The sequence below is a fragment of the Pteropus medius genome, unplaced genomic scaffold (genome assembly GCF_902729225.1).
Source record: "Pteropus medius unplaced genomic scaffold, Ma_sr-lr_union100, whole genome shotgun sequence".
Classification (NCBI taxonomy): domain Eukaryota; kingdom Metazoa; phylum Chordata; class Mammalia; order Chiroptera; family Pteropodidae; genus Pteropus; species Pteropus medius.
This window is the reverse complement of record NW_024345601.1, coordinates 10547862-10564568: the sequence shown is the minus strand read 5'-3', so window position 1 is coordinate 10564568 and position 16707 is coordinate 10547862. Positions and strand designations below refer to the sequence as shown.

General features: G+C 45.4%; 1 protein-coding gene across 3 annotated transcripts in view; it reads right to left on the bottom strand.

The window, feature by feature from the left end:
- Positions 1–16707, bottom strand: part of JAG1 (jagged canonical Notch ligand 1) — a 35573-nt gene that overhangs the window by 6947 nt on the left and 11919 nt on the right. For 2 of the 3 annotated variants that reach the window (XM_039874481.1, XM_039874480.1), the window contains exons 4-18: positions 13550–13804; positions 11655–11715; positions 7722–7852; positions 7147–7266; positions 6484–6597; positions 5181–5294; positions 4462–4575; positions 4012–4058; positions 3506–3679; positions 2825–2975; positions 1825–1989; positions 1268–1381; positions 607–720; positions 391–504; positions 162–278 (exon numbers count right to left, since the gene is read on the bottom strand). In XM_039874481.1, coding sequence (XP_039730415.1) covers positions 162–278; positions 391–504; positions 607–720; positions 1268–1381; positions 1825–1989; positions 2825–2975; positions 3506–3679; positions 4012–4058; positions 4462–4575; positions 5181–5294; positions 6484–6597; positions 7147–7266; positions 7722–7852; positions 11655–11715; positions 13550–13804 — 1905 coding nt within the window. The remainder of the gene's footprint in view (positions 1–161; positions 279–390; positions 505–606; positions 721–1267; positions 1382–1824; positions 1990–2824; positions 2976–3505; positions 3680–4011; positions 4059–4461; positions 4576–5180; positions 5295–6483; positions 6598–7146; positions 7267–7721; positions 7853–11654; positions 11716–13549; positions 13805–16707) is intronic. The other variant, XM_039874482.1, reaches the window with a different exon arrangement.

Below are 16707 nucleotides of genomic sequence, written 5' to 3'. Positions count from 1 at the left end.
CAGGTCAGGGCTGCATCCCATCAAGTCATTAGAACAGACCCAGGTGATGCAGAAGCAGACATCAAACAGCTCTGCTTCTGGTCTCCACTGTGAGTCCCTGAGAGTGTCAGGCTGTGCTCCCACAGCCCTTGGAGAGTCCCAGGGGGTAGGGGGACACTCACTCTGAGTACAGATGGGCCCCTCCCAGCCTTCTTTGCAGACACAGGTGAAGGACTCGCCATTGACCACACAGGTGCCCCCGTTATGGCAGGGGTTGGGTAGGCAGCTACTATTTCGGGCTACAAGACAAGAACAGACGAGACCACCGTCCCTGAGGATCCAGACAGTCTGAAGGGGTAGAAGCCAGACCCAGGAGAACATTCACAGGTGTTCATGTGGGACAGAAGTTACCTATGTTGCAGGTTGTTCCTTCCCAGCCTCCAGGACACATGCACTTGAAAGCATCTCCTTCGTCATAGCAGGTGCCACCATTGTTGCACGTGGCCTCATCACACTGGCTGTCACCTGGAGAAGCAAGATCTCAGTGTGAGCCCCTGGCCAGCCTTCCTCACGGAAGACAGAGAGAGAGGGGTCTCAGAGACAGAATCCCAGCCGGCTACCACTTACGCGAGTGGCAGGTTTTTCCTTTCCACCCGTTTTTACAGTCACAGTAGAAGTCATTGACCAGGTCACGACACGAGCCCCCATTGTGGCAGGGGTTCTGGCTGCAGTCATTAATGTCTAGAACCAAGGAGGAGACACCCAGCTGAAAATACTTCCAGGATAAGTCACAACCCATGAAAGCCACGCCTTTCCTATGGCCACCTCCACCCTTTCTTTCCACTTCGAGCTCCAAGGCCAGCCGAACAATCCCAGGACTTTAACACCATTACCCTTTTCCAGGGGTAAAGGAGCCCTGAGCTAGATTATTTTTAATGCCACAAGTTAGGCAAGTCAGGGGCAGGCCTCTGTCACTCTCACAAAATTAAAATCAAGATGGGAAGAAATGATCAAAACAGAAAGATGATTCCTTTCCCTTCCTTACAAGCAGAGGTATTCATCATCCTAATTATACAGATTGATTCTATAGCTGCTCAGCATAAGTTTCTTCCCACTGTCTGTCATCCACATTAACAAATGCGAAAAGGAAGCAGGCAATGCTGTCCGACTGCAGGAATAGTTGGGGTCTTACTTTCAGAATTTCCATTAAAAAGAGCTTCTCATATTGATTCTCCCTGCCTCTCCCCAATCCCAGAGATGTCTGTCCCCAAAAAGACCACAGACTCACTGGTTTCACAGTAGGCCCCCTCCCAGCCGTCGCTACAGATACACTTGTAGGAGTTGACACCATCGATGCAAGTGCCACCATTTTTACAGGGGTTGCTCTCACAGTCATTAATATCTGTGAAAGGAAGAGGAAGTCAAAACCAGGTAAATAAAGGACAAGTAATGCCACAGACAGGCATCGTTCTATAGACTGCCTCCTGAAAAAATGCACTTGGCACCTCAAGATTCTCGCCTCCATTAGGACTGTTTCTCGAATTCAGTGGACAGCTCACCAAGCAGAGCTCTCTAGAGACTGCCTCGTGGATTTTACTTAACGCTCTCAAATGCTAAGCTCAGTGGGTGGAGGAAGAAACTCCTGGAGAAAGCGGGACCACCCAAACTATTAAGATTCTAGAACATTGTAAAATAAAAGTGCCGAAGGCTCAGAGGCATTGGTGATCTCAAACACAACTGAGTCTTACATCCTGGACGTAATGGAAAACCTTCACTAGTCTCAACTGAAACAATTCAGACTCACAGGCTCCCTGAGCTGGGCAGAAGCAAGGTGAGGGGACTTACTTTCATGGCAGTATGTTCCAGTGAAGCCTTTGTTACAGTCGCAGGTGAATTTGCCTCCTGACTGACTCTTGCACTTCCCATGGGGACCGCAGACGTTCGAGGAAATATACCGCACCCCTTCAGGCGTGTCATTGGAAGCCATGGCCACTGTGCAACTGTCAATCACTAGAAAACAGACTTGGGATCAGATCATGGCCACTGACCCATAAGACACAGCTTTCCTAAGCCAAGGACATACACTGAGACTACTTTCCTAGAGATAGGCAACTTTGGCTAATGAGGGTAAGAAATTAAGAGGCATTTTGGGGGGCCGAACACTCTGGCAACATGCCATGTCTCACTGTGAAAACATTGAGATTCCAGATGGAGAGAAGTTCTATTTGTTTTTTAAAGGCATTTTCTCCCTATGTGGCTAAGAAGCCTACATGTCTGTGGGCCCCTTTCATCCTCTTTGATATCCATCCAATTTGGTAGAAGCTCACTAAAGAAGGACCTACTTAATCATACTTAAAAAAGGCTGAAGGACAAACTTACAGAATCTGCAAGGCTATGACACCTAATACAGCAGTCACGAGCCATATGTGGCTATTCAAATGATTTGTAATTAAATAAGGGTTTCAAGTTGCACTAGTCATACTCTAAGTGCCCCACTGGCCACACATGACCTGTGTGGCTACTGCACCTGACAGCACAGGTACTGGACATTTCCACTCCTGACAGGGCTGCTCTGAGAAATTTGTCTCAGTGTTGCACATCAGCCCACCCCAGACCAGGAATGCTGAATGAATTTCACATTCTCTCCCCTGGGCGACTTGTAGACATGGTTCTCACCGGCGGGCCTGAATAGATTGCTTCCATGTGCTGACTTCCCTGAGCAGTTAGGTTAGGGGCTTTCGATCTCCTCACCTACACTACTTCTCAGAGTATCAAGTGGCATTGACAAGTGGGGAGAAAGAAACGAGCTTTGGGGAAAAGCCAGGAGCCTAGAGGAGGGAAGTACCTTCACAGGGGGTTGTGCGGCAGTGGTCTTTAAGGTGGGAGCAGTTCTTGCCTTCGTAGTCCTCGGTACACTTGCAGAAATAGTCACTGGCACGGTTGTAGCACTGGGCACCGTTCTGGCAGGGATTGGGCTCACAATAATCTATGTCCAGCTGCAAGGACCAGGAGTAGGACAGCGACAGAGGAAACAAAGTAAAACAAAGGTGTGAGTACAACGTCTCTGGGGCAGCAGATACTGGAATCTGACGCCTTCATCTGCTTCTGTTAAGAGAACACTCTGCATAATACACAGTTTTATATCCTAGAGACTGTCCAGGTATGCACTGGAAGAAACAGGGCAGAGAGGGAGAACTGAGTTGGAGGGGGTTAGCAGTGGATGAAATGGACAAGCTACTGACACTACCAAGAACATCACTCATCAATCTCTTTCCACCAGCATTTGTCTAGCAGAGATCCCTAGTCAATGGGAGGTTCGCAGATTTCACAGAGACTCCAGCTACAGAGTTAAGAGTAGTCTAGGGGGAACGGAGAGAATAGAATAAGGGGGAGAGAAAAAGAAAGGAGGGAGGCGTGGAAAGGGAGTGGGAGGATGAGGAAGGGAAGGAGAGGAGGCAGTCAGGGAAGGAGGAGCGGGAGGAGATGCAGCTTTAAAAACCTGGCCAGAGGTTCTAACACTGCTCACCTGACAGAGGTTTCCAGAGAAACCAGTGGGACACAGACACTGGAATCTGTTGATTTCATTCTGACAGTGACCCCCATTCAAACAGGGGGTGCTGGCACATTCATCGATGTCTCTCTCACAGTGATCGCCTGCATAGCCAGGTGGACAGATACAGCGATAACCATTAACCAAATCCTAGAAGAGGAGAAGGAGGGGGAGAAACATGCTTTTTTTCTATATATCCACAAACACAGGGCTTCAGCGGTTTAGCATGACTGTTGTGGTCCAGCTGATTCGCTGAAATAGCCAAATGCCAAGCCTCTCAAAATGTGTGAGAATTCCTATGTGTATGTCTTCGAGATGACTCCCAGGAGGTTGGGGGTCACAGGAGCCCAAGTGAAACTTACAGAGACTCACTTTTCACCTGCATTTTTAAATCTCACAGGGACAGAGCTCTCCCAGGGTCACACAAATCTTAAATTTGCTGTCGACTATTAAGGTTTTGATTTAAGAAAAGATTTACATACCCGACAGGCTGCGTCATTCTGACACTGGCCAAGACAGTCATTAATATCTAAAAAATAAACAAGTCATCATATTAAAGAGGCAATTTACATTGAAATTGGGCTTAATTGAAAAGCTTTCTCAGCTCAGGACAGATAAAGCCTTCAAATCAGATTTCCTGTGTGCTTCCGGTGAGATAAGGTTATTGCACTGGGTGGGAACCCTCCCTAATTCTTCCAGACTAAGCTAGTGAAACTTCACATCATTGTTTCAGCCACCTTATCAGAGTATGACCCTTTTACTGGCTAATGAACCTGATAAAGCGAATGTTTTCACTTCTGCCCTGATCACTCCCTCTCCAAAAACATTCCCTTCATAAAGTTTTCCTTTTACCATTCTAGTCTTCTGCAGACTGGCAAATGCCTTCGACACCCAAGTTTCATGAAAATCAAAATCAAAACAAAGTCACTCACTTATTTCACAATTCTGACCCATCCAGCCCGGGAGGCAATCACAGTAGTAGCTGGCAATCAGATTCTTACAGGATTTGGCATTGACACAAGGTTTGGCCTCACATTCATTTGCATCTGAAAGAAAATGAAGATGAGCAGTGAGGAACTGAGTTTTTACCCACCCCCCACTTGCCCTCTCTCCTCCCCAACACACTGTGCCAATATTTTGAAATAGGAGACATTTTAATAAGCTAGCTAAATAACAGATACTAGGTTCCCTCTATTTTGAACATCTGATCTCTTTTCCTAACCAGTATCCAATAAGGAATGCTAATTGATAACTTTCTGGCCGCTGGTTAACAAAGGCCCCCAACAGAACAACAGAAAGCCACCAGGCATTTCTGTTCAGAATCCGGCACAGCCTAGTTGCTGGGATTTAAATGTAGCAAAAAGAATGCAGACAGCTCATTCCTCATGAGATCATCCCCGCATGGAACCCAGCTGAACACTCAGCGGACAGACGATTGACATGGTTCAAGGAGTCCAACGACTTTCCCACAGGGCCTAAAAGAGCTAGTCCATTTGCATTCAAGTGATTTCTCCCAGGCCCGCTGGCTGGACTCTTGATAATAAATTACTTCTTCGTATGATGGCGTGCGAGCTCACACTGCTGGCCACATGCTCATCTTCCTTAACAGTTCTGATTATCAAAGCCAATCTTGGGGCAGGAACTCTCTTACCTAACTGGCACGTTTTGCCAGTCCACTGGGGTGGGCACACGCACTTAAATCCGTTAACCAAGTCCTGGCAGGTGCCCCCGTGGGAACAGTTATTTGGAGAACAGTCATCAATGTCTGTTTGACAAAAATGAGAGGGTTGGCAATTTAATCTCCATGTCTGACAATTAGATAATACCACCCCTCATATGAGGGGCTTTCAGACGCCTGCTATAAGTGACTGCTCTGATGACGATCAGGCCTGATTTTAGCTTTAAATCCTCCACTGCCCCAAATCATTTAATCCACCCCCCCTAAGCAGGAAGGGAGAGCCGGCTGGATCCCCAAGAGCGTCAACCCTCTGGTCACACAGGACAGCACTGCCACTCTTTATTTTAAAAGAAAGTTTTCATCACTGCTCAAGAGGCAGCCAAGAAGGAAAAATAACTCTTCCTTACTGGTGGAAAACCCTGTTCTTCAATATTTGCTGAGAGTTGTCCCAAAATAACACACCTGGGGTCCCTACTCCCCACTTCTGCACTGGACTATAGCAGCCTCTTAATTCATCTACTGCCCACTCAGGGAGGTGCCAGCCTCTCTGCGTAAATTCACTGAGTCTTTACCACCCTAGGAGATGGGGACTGCTACTATCCTTTTTAAACAGGGAACGGGGAGGTTACGTGGCCAGAGTCCCACAAGCGGTGGGTGGAGGCCACAGTGCCAGCCCAAGCCATCTGTCCCCAGAACTCACATCTTGAACCATGCTGCATGTTGTTTTTAGGGGTGCTGTTGACAATGGTTTTCAGGCCTGGCTACACCTCAGAAATCCAGGAGTTTAATATGGACTCCTTGATTCCCAAAGGAAACTGTAGAACCCAGAGAACTATACTGTCAAGCACCCACATGTTTCTGATGTGTAGCCAAGTCTGGCAGCCATGGTGACTCTATAGTCTGGGTCCCCCTTTCAGGGCCCCCATGACAAAATTTAGTAGTGACAATCTCCCCTGCAGGCAGACTCTCCATGATTTAATTTGGAGAAGGCAGAGCTCCAGTGGGCACAGCAAAATTAGGAGTTATGCCGTGAGAAAGTTTCTTCCCGTAGCAGACACACATGTGTTAACAGCAGATAGGGTGCGGGGACTTCCAAATGCAAATTCAGGAGTCTCAAGCCAGACTCCCCCCAAGACTGACTACATCCACCCCCTCCCACCAAGAAAGACCCATCATCTAGACCTCATGTGGGTTCACAAGCCCAGGAATCTGCCTCAACCCTGTAACTCAACACAATGACCCTCTAGAAATAACACAGGCCAAAGCCTGGACTTACTTGTGGAGCAGGTGGGGCCCGTCCAGCCTGGAGAACATTCACACTCAAACCCCAGGGAGGTCTCCTTGCAGCTGCCTCTGTTGTGGCAGGGATCAGAGAGGCAGGCGTGCTCTGCTGCGAAACCCAGATGGCAGTTGGTGAGGGATACTGATTTTTGCTACCTATACCCTCTCCCCACAACCAAATCCCTCACCTGGGCCACCAGCTCAAGCTCATTTCAAAAACTAAAAGCAAGTGTGTGATATAACCATGCTGTGTCTAGGGAAATATGAAAGTCATCTTTCTCAATAAGCTGTCTCCAGCCACATTCCAAGGCACCTCAGAGCCGGGGTCACTGCATTGCAAACACACCACCTCCCATGCTAGTCAGCAACACACAAAAAGTGTGAGCAACATGAAGAAAGTTTCAAAGACCCACAGAACTGCTGGGATAACAAGTCTTAGCTTTGGAGGATATGTTCATCTTTTTATAAGTCCTTAAATATATATATATTTTTCACTCTTCCCATTATTATTTTTTTAATTATGGTGACATTGGTTAATAAAATCCAGTAAATTTCAAGTGTATAATTCAACAGTAAGTCATACATGTTCTTAAGTATATTTAAGCCAAGTGTACAAAAATATTCAACGAAAGGGTCTCATGCTGCCTGGACTACTTACCAATTTCACAGTTGGGTCCTGAATAGCCGTCAGGGCAGGAGCACTGATATTTGTCAGGACCCGTGTTGCTACAAGTTCCTCGATTAAGACACGGCTGGTGAGTCCCGCAGTAATTGAGATCTGCCAAAAAGTTCCCAAAGAAGTCAGTCACTTCAATATGTAAAGACAGCCAACCCACTCGCTCCTACACCATCCCTTTTAAAAACCGGAAGTTATGAAATATAAGTCATGGGGTGTACTGTACAGCATAAGGACTATACTCAGTATTGTATTAACTTTGTAAGGTGACAGATGGTAACCAGTCTTATAGTGGTGACCATTTTACAGTGCGAACAATGTCAAATCATTGCGTTGTACACATGAAACTAATGGATCTTATGCCAATTATACCTCAATAAAAAGAAAAAAACCCAAACCATAGCATTAAAGGCAAATTTAAACAGATTCATGATAAAAAGCCCCTGCAAATAAAAATAAAGGAAAAGAAAAGCAAATTACTGCTGTGCCATCCTTAAGACCTCAGGTTCCTCCCAAGATCTCCAACCCACAACGGTCCCATCCCTGAGGGGTATTACCTTTGTCGCAGAGCTGACCGCCCCAGTTGGTCTCACAGAGGCACTGCCAGGGCTCGTTACAGGTGCCATGGACGCACCCCGGGTGTGGGATACATTTGTCACAGTACAGGCCCTGCCAGCCATACTGGCACCTGGAGACAGACAGCATATCCCCCTGTTAGCCTCAAACATTCAGGAAGGTCTGTGCCATTAAAGGACAAGGCTGCAAAGTCCAGGACTTTTCTGTTTTGTTTCATTTTTGGTGACAGGATGAGAGACTCTCAAAGTTTGTCTGGGGGCTCCCTCTAAACAAACATTGTCATAGTTGGGCCAAGGTTCCCTCCCAGGCGACTCATGACAAAGCGAGGGCTGTTTGGGAAGAGGCCAGTGTGGGGCTGCCCTTCACACAAAGACACTCTTCTCAGGCTCACAGGAATGAGCCGAGGATGGAATAAATCAATCCCAGGGCAGACTATAGAGGGAAAGGAAAAAGGAAGGACACTCTGGTGACAACAATAGCTATGTGAAAGTCTCCCCAAATGCAGCACTTCGGGCAATTTTTACACAGCAGCTTGGCTCCGCTCTTTGTCTACACAGCAAGTCATGACCCCAGTGCAAAAAATGCAACAAGACACCCAGTGCAGCAGGAAACTGCCTCACGATGAGGCATTATGAAATCAAACGAGGGAAATGGGGCACCTCCTTTGGCAAAGATGACGGTAGGATCCCTGAACCCATTTCTGCAGGAAGGGTGAAAGAAGCAACAGCTCTCAGAATCAATTTCATAGATAATTTGTGACCTACTACCGTGGCTGCTTATGCTAATCTAATTTTTAGTTATTTCTCGCTTTACAAAAAAAAAAAAGGTCAACTCAGTTTATCTGGTATTGGGGAAGGGAGTCGAGTTTCCTTTATAAGCGCCTCATTAATCGGACTCTTTCGAGGCCAAATGGTGCCTTTGATCCCCAAACAAAAACACAAACATAAACCTTCACCTGGGGTGGGAGAGAGGGCAGGGTCTCAACCACTCACCCCTCAAGTTTCAAGCCCTCTGAAACTTTAACTGCCTTCTCAAAAATCAAGCTTTCACAAATAGGAGGGGGTGTGGGGGAAGGCCTGACAGTGGAATGAAGGTGGGGTCGGGGAGGAAATAGCAAATATTTCCATAACGGGACCTGGGAAAAGCCATGGTCAGAACCAATCCCCACCCCTCACCCCAAGCCGCTCAGCTGTAACTCTGGAAAACAAGCACCCCCAAGAAGGAAAGGCTTTCGGTTTCCAGAGTTGAAGGCAGGCTAGCAAATCCTTGTCATGGGAAAATTATAGGGATCCAGCTAATAGCTAATCGCCCACGGCTGAGACTCAACTTAACCCCTAAGAGCACTGAATAACCGCTTCCTAACTTCTACCAACAAGCCACGCACAGCCCAATACAAAAAATGACCAGGGTGTGTGATTTAAAATTAATCTGACAAAGGATCTTGGTTTATGTAAACGAAACATCAGTCTGAATGACAAGTGACTATTTAAAGGAGCGAAATAAGAGCAAAATAAATCAGCTGGTAGAATTTTTTAAACATTGGACACTCAAGCCGGTGAGAGGTAGGGAACATTCAATTAAAGATTGATATTCATATTCTTAGCTTGAAAGATATTAAGAGGAAACTGATTTGGAAACAGCAATATTTGTAACATCTTCTTTTATTCTCTTCCAAATGAAGGATCCCTACATCTCTTCAATTTGTCTAATAAAAAGAGGAGGCAGCGGAGGACCCAACATCATCTCCTAATTAATGAAAGCTGGATCCCCAAGCATAAAAAAGGAACCACAAGAGGCCATGGATGACTTCAAAAGAAAATAAAAATGGTGACCCTAAAAGAGGCATCACAAAGTTATCCCAGTTTAATAGTATATGATTAAGGTTCTCATGAGAAATTGAAGTGACTTTCCTCATATGATGATTCATAACTAAGTTTGATATTATTGGCAGGCTTGCAATAAAGCAAGCATATGCACCCAGGAAAAGGCCTCTAAGTCTACTTGGGAACAACAAAACCAGTAAAGTTTTCTCATGTGGGAAAAAAAAAAAAAAATCCGTGTAATACATAATCCAAAAGACAACTTACAGGTAACTTGCCATTCAACTATTCCTGGAGCAGAAACTTCCTCAGCTAGAAGGTTCTGTCTTGATTTTCTTTCAAGGTAGGGAGAAGGAGATGGGCAGAAAGACTATGCAAATGAGGTGTGGGAAAGTCGCACCTTAAGTAAATAAGAACACTGGTGCGTGTCTGGGCAGGGAGTGGGAGGTTAAGACTTCGAAAGAGAAAGGGCTAAATTCTGGAAACAAAGCCTGTTGTTCTGGCTGGGAGGGCCCTCCCCTGAGCGGCCGTGTGTTTATTCTGATGACAGTTGCAGAAATCGTGGTTGGCCTCCGCTGATACTCATCTGAGTGCAGAGCAAGACCAGAGTCACTAATAGCAGTGCTGATCTGACTTTCTCCAGAACACCCTTAATTACTAAGAGTTAAAGGAGGTGGGTGCCTGTTCAACGTTTGACAGCAAAGCTGTTAAATACTATAGTCAGCCGCCACCAACAGGCGTTAGTATGCAAACCCCCTCAGCCTTCCAGAAAAATCTCTTATCTTTCTGAAGTGTAGAGGAGACGATTTTCAGGTCAACCTGTTTTTATTTTACTTCCAGCTGCCTTCAGTCCTACTCCGGCCTCAAGCCTCAAGCCCAGTGCTCCCCACTGCATGGGAGGGGAACAGATGCAGTGATTTGCAAACAGCAGTTTGCAAAATTTACTGAGGAGCAAAATCACGTGGCTGGCTTGTCAAAATGCAGATTCCTGGGCCAAACTCAGGCACTGAGATTCACGGGTGTAGGGTGGTTGGTGCCCAGGAATCTGCATTTTGATATTTCTGATAATTTGGAGAATTACACTTGGAAGTACCGAAGTTTGGGGACAGTGATTCCCAAAGTATGGTCCCCCACCAGCAAGAGTTGCATCACTTAGGAGCTTGTTAAAAATGCAGACTTGGGCCCACCCCAGACCTATGGACTCAGGATCTGCATTGTGACAAGTGCCCCATGTAACATTAGTTTGAGATACACTGGTTCAGACTACGTGTTGTAAGCTTTCCTTGGCTCGAACCAGGGTAGCTTTGGGGCCAAAAGAGGCAGGCCCAAAGGACCTCCCCCCAACCCCACCCCAGTTGGTGTCACATTAAATCTGCTAATTCTTAAGATATGAGGAAGAAGAGTAAATTGTGAGATTGGGTCACAATGCCACAAGACCGACAATATTTCTCAAAGCAAGCCTTTCCCAAATTGGTATAATGTACATTTCAAGGAGTTCCAAAAACTGTAATCAGGAAGCAGTCGGGGTAGGTCTCCCTTTGGCTTCTGCATTGTCTGGGACCATAAAAGAACAGACTTCAAAGGCCAGCAGCAAAGTCTACATTCATCAGGCTCAACTGACAAGATTCCAGCGCAGCCATTAACCTCTCAGCACAGGCCTGTCTCCCGCCTGCAAAGGGGCCAGGAGATTGTACTAATCCCATTCTAAAGAATGCTCCACTTTCCCCTATTGATGGGAAAAGTGGGGGAGGGCTGGGAGATGGAAACCGGGGCAGGGGCAGAGACGCAAAGAAACATACCCACATCCCTCCATCTACTCCATTAGCACGTTACAGGGAAGATTACAAAAACGTGTTATCAATTTAGAGAACAGTTACTACATGAAGCTACTGACTATGCTCATAAGTTTCCTTTTTTTTCTGAGAGAAGTGTGCGCATTCCACTGGACAGCTGGTATAATTTAATAAGCTTTGGATGTGCCTATTTGAATTTTTTTAAAAGCTTTTCTTGTTCTCCAAAGAAACATTCACAATAAAGTCCCCCTTCTGCATTCAAGAAATAATTGTTAAAACAAAAAACAGTTTAGTCATTTACCTGCAGTCACCTGGGAGTTTGCAAGACCCATGCTTTGGACTACAGCCTTGTCGGCAAATAGCTGTAAAAAACAGAAGGATGTGTCAGCACACTGCCTGATTCTTGTACCGCCACCGCCATGAGAATAGCCTCGTACACTAAGCCTACAAAATCCACGATTTTAAGAAATCTCATATCAAGCTCATCGTAAGGAGAGGAAGATGGGAGGTGCCCAAATAACAAATCCAGCTTTAAACTTCAAGGCCACGCTAGCAGATCCTCAAAACATGATACTGTTTGGGGACAAAAATGCAGGCAAGTTGATGGGGGTAGGGGATCTTCATCCAGTCTCTCCAAACAATAGCTACCCTGCTCCCTTGTCGATTCCCACCCTTGCCAAAAGAAAATTAGATGTAATCCTTCCTCACCTCACCCACTCTGTTCTATCAGGGAACATTCAGATGAGCTCCAGCCTCCTCAACCCCCCCTCCCCGCCCACTCCTGCCAAATGCCTGATGGCTCAAAAATCCCATGGGACTAACGAAGCCGACCAGGCTGCCATCATTTGGCTAACTCAGAGACCAGATCTGGTGGTACTTTTGCAAAGTATCCTCGCAAAGCGATTCTGCTTCCTTTAAAAAAAATTTGAATAGACCGAATAATTTTTAATTAACTTATTTGTTACTTATTTTTAGAATACCAACTATTTAAAATATGTTTATCAATTCTGACTTTCATTTGAATCTCAGAAACATCATCCTTTTAAAACTCTCATTTCCAGTTACCTAAGCAGTAAAACCCAGGAGACCTGCAAATTCTTCTCTCTGCCCTGCTTCTCAATCACAGTTCGAAAATTCGTTTTTAATTCAACTTTATCTTGAAAGAGAATGTTCGTGAGGATCTATTACAGTTAACTAAAATTACCCATCAATTTCCTGACTTACGAGCTTTGTAAAGGTAAAGACCACAGATAATTCTGTGAATATCTGTGAATGTGATAATTCACTAAATTCTAAAAGGAGCTGGGACAGTAGATGTAGCACATCTAAAACTTATACAGGCAGATCTCATTTCATTGCACGTCTCTTTTTGTGCTTCACAGATTTTTTTTTATATGTAAATTGAAGGCAAGATCCTCCTCCAGCAAAGATTATGACTGGAATTATTGCAATACTTGCTTTACTGTGGTGGCTTGGAACTGAAATACAGTATCTCCAAGGCACACCTGTGCTGCTGTGGGTGGGTTCAACGCTACACAAGCAGGAAAGCTCAGGCTCACCACTTGCCCACCTCCTCAATGCTACAGCGTCAAAAGAAACCCAGTGAAAACCTGCCATAAATCAACTCTGAGCTCAGGAGCTGTCATTTCTTACAGCATCATCTGTTCTGACACTGACTGGGCTAACCCATTCTCACTTGGCATCCGTTTTAGGGTCAGGTTATTTAGAAGCACAGCCTGAAAAGGGATTTGGGTATAAGAGAAAGGGGCTGAGGGCAGGAGAGGTAGGAGCTGAGCAAGAATGTGGTCTCAGCTGGTCTGGCTTCATTGTGATCCCAGGGGAAGCTGCTGAGTATGAACTGTAGCACAGAGTTAAGGCAAAGGGGGCTGGCCTTTGTACCCCTATGTCAGTGATTCGCAGATTGTGAGATGGAGGGAACGGACATGGAGTGGCTCCTGTTTGGCCAAGGACAATGCTCCAGAGGAGAAGCAGCTGTGAGCTGTTAGCAGCCAACTCTCAGAGCAGCCGGGGCATGGGGCACCAATAGCATCTCCTATGCTCAACATCTGTGTGCTTCAGGCACATTAAAAAGCCAAAATCTCCCCCCACCTGAGATAACCACCTAAATGCAGGTGAGGTGAGAACTTGACCCCCAAAAGCAGCAGACACCCGGAGCTGGTTAACCCACCCACACACCATTGTTACATTCGGGGCCCATCCAGCCTTCCATGCAAGTTTTGTTGCCATTCTGGTCACAGGCGTAGTGTCCAAAGAAGTCATCTCTGGGTCGGCAGAACTTATTGCAGCCAAACCCATAGTAATAGTCATCGCACGTCACACGGATCTGGTACTCAAAATGGGCAACCCCTGTGTTCTGCTTTAGCGTCTGCCACTGCCGGCTGGGATTTATCATGCCCGAGTGAGAAGCCTTTTCAATGATGTTGTCAGGTTCTAGAGGCAAAGAAAAAAAAAAATTAACTGCATTAACATTCACCTCAGACAGCCTTCTTTCCTGATCATTGTCGCTATTTTTAATAAATGCACACGGTACAAAATTCAAACAGTACAAAGGGGCAGAAAATGAAAAATCTCCAGAGGCAACCACTGTCACCATTTATTTATTTACCCTTTTAATGGATGCATAGTATTTCACTGTCTAGAAATACAACGAAATAATTTACCTAGCTCCAACATATATGCATTTAGGTTGTGTTAGCCTTTGGCTATTAAGCAAAGCCACAATGAACATTCTTGAACCCATTTGCCCATGTGTGGTTCTAATAAGAAAATCCAGAAATGGAAGTGCTGACTCAAACAGGACGTACACAGCCAATTCACTTCTGCCAGACAACCCTAAACTACCGTGAATAAAGACCTGTCAATCTATCCTCCCACCAGCACAGGAAACTGTTTCCTAACACTCTTATCAAACTTTCTGATCTTTGCCTCATAGGTAAAGTCTCTCTTGTTGTAATTAGCATTTAATTAAGTGACGGGTGAGCCTCCTTTCACATGTTTACAAAACCATTTGTTTCTGTTCCTATGAACTGTCACCTATTTCTTTTAACAAGTTTTCTACTGCATTGCTGGTGATACTGATTTGCAAAAACTCTTTACATATTATAGAAAGAAACCCCCTATGGAATGTTGCTCATCAGGAAATTTCCTTATTCCAGGTCAAGGTTAGCAATCTTACTTTTCTGGTTTTAGAGTTTTGTGTCTTGCTTTAGAAAGACTCTAATTCCAAACTCTGCACTGGAAGCCAATGAGTTATGTTTATTTAAAAAATCATAAACTTTACCAACTTTTAAGCTGGCATTTAAATAGCAATCTACAAGCTTGATGCATTTCACCTTTTGCCTTTGCCCAGAAGGCAGATGGGAAAAGAATTCACCCCAGTTCAGAGGCAGGTAGATCGAGGTTTTTGTGTTTTCTTTGGGGGGGTGGGGAGAGGCACGCCAAGTCATGCTCCTCAAAGAGTGCCTACTGAGGAAAATAAACACGCCCAGGGCTCAAGCAGCTCTCAGGAGGAACAGAAGTGGTCCCTGCCCTGGGGCCACTTATAATCTAGCCTAAGAAGAGACAGGTACTAAAATAACTCCAAACACCAGGTGCCAGGAGTTCAGGGGAGGTTTGTGAAAAGGAAGCAAGGCACTAAGTCAGCACCCTAGCCTGGTCTTTTGTTTGTTTTCTTAAACCTGCCAGCACCAACCTTCCACCACCTTGTCAAATTCAAGGCCACCTTGGAGAGACCGCGTTAAGACCTACTTGCAATGTCTTTGTGATTCCTACCCACCCACGCCCCTGTTTTTCTAGGCCCAGGGCCTGCGCTCATTTACAAGGCTACGCAAATCCTACAGGTGACCAGGAGAGAAGGAACGCCTGCGCCTGAGTGGCTTCATCCACACTTCACTTCCAACATCACCCCAGCATTCACCCTCTGGGTTTCTTTAACTGTCATGTGGGCAAGACAAGCCTTGAACAAGCCCACATACCTGCAGACTTACACCCCGGCACGCACAGAACTACTTGCAGAAAACACTTTACTAACTTAAGTTTTACAAATAAACACAGGCCCAAGAATGACAAAAATGTCCCTCCATTAACTGTGTTTGCTCTGCTGGTTCAATTAAAAAGTATACTGCGCTATTACCATGTGATTATGAGATCTTAATAAAGGAATTATTTAAACACACTTGCCATGGCTCAAAGGCTTCCAGCTTCTCTCGGGCAGGTATCAACAACAAACAATTCAGACAAGAGTCTAAGCCAAAAGGTACAGGCTGACATTGGCGTTTTCAATAGCTTAGTATACTTTCTACTAATTCCAGGGAAGAAATGCTATAAAGTGATCATTTCGGAATCCTCAATGGGGCGAACAGATCTGTATAACTAACTTCACTCCTGCCTGACAGATTTTTCCTAACAGCCAAGAGGCGGGGAGTCCAGTGTATCTATGATATGCTTTCTGGCATCTGGGTTACAGACAGCAAGTTTGCTGCCTGTTTCTTCTAAGCTGCCGCCACCTGAATCACACTTCCTATCAGCTTGGGGCATTATAAATGTATCTGGGGTAGCTCACTTGGTAGGTCAGTTTCATTACTGGGAAAAGATGTTACCAGGCCTTCTTTCAATCCTCCAACTGCATGAAGGTGAAGCACACAGGAACCATGACAGCCTTGCAAGCCGAGAAGGTAATGAGAGGCAAGTCTGAGCATAACCCCAGGACCTCAGCAACCTACAAACCTAGACAGGAGCTTTAGCCACGGCTAAGCTATAAGAAAAATCTGGTCTTAGAATGCCAGTTTGTGTTGATCTATCTATTTAGCAGTACAATAAACTGAAGCCATCTACTCTGGGACAGAAAAGATAAATTTGTATCCTTATATACTGTAGTTCTGAAATGTAATAGAAATGACCTTGGAGGACTGATGACAGGAGGGTCAGCCTTAGACAATACTTTCTAGGACATGACTAGCACCTGGGCTTCATTTGGGTCAGGCTCTGCTTGAGGGTTCATGGCACAGCTGATGTGAGATTCTCTGTTCCAAAACTCAGGTCTCTGCCTCTAATCTGAAGCCAAGATGTCTGCAACATGTTTGGATTCCTAAGAGCAGCAACTCCACTTAAGTTGCTATATCTCCTCAGCAGCTGCCCTCATGGAATATATAGTCCTTTGGGAGAGACAGAGGGTGAAGAGAGTAAAAAAAGCAAAACATTCCAGGCAGAGTGAACAGCATGTGCGAAGGCTCCGAGACAGGAGAGAATGTGATGCATTTGAGGACACAAAGTGACTAGTGGGGGTATTACTAGAATACAAATATGATGGATGACAATGTGGCATGTAAGATAGA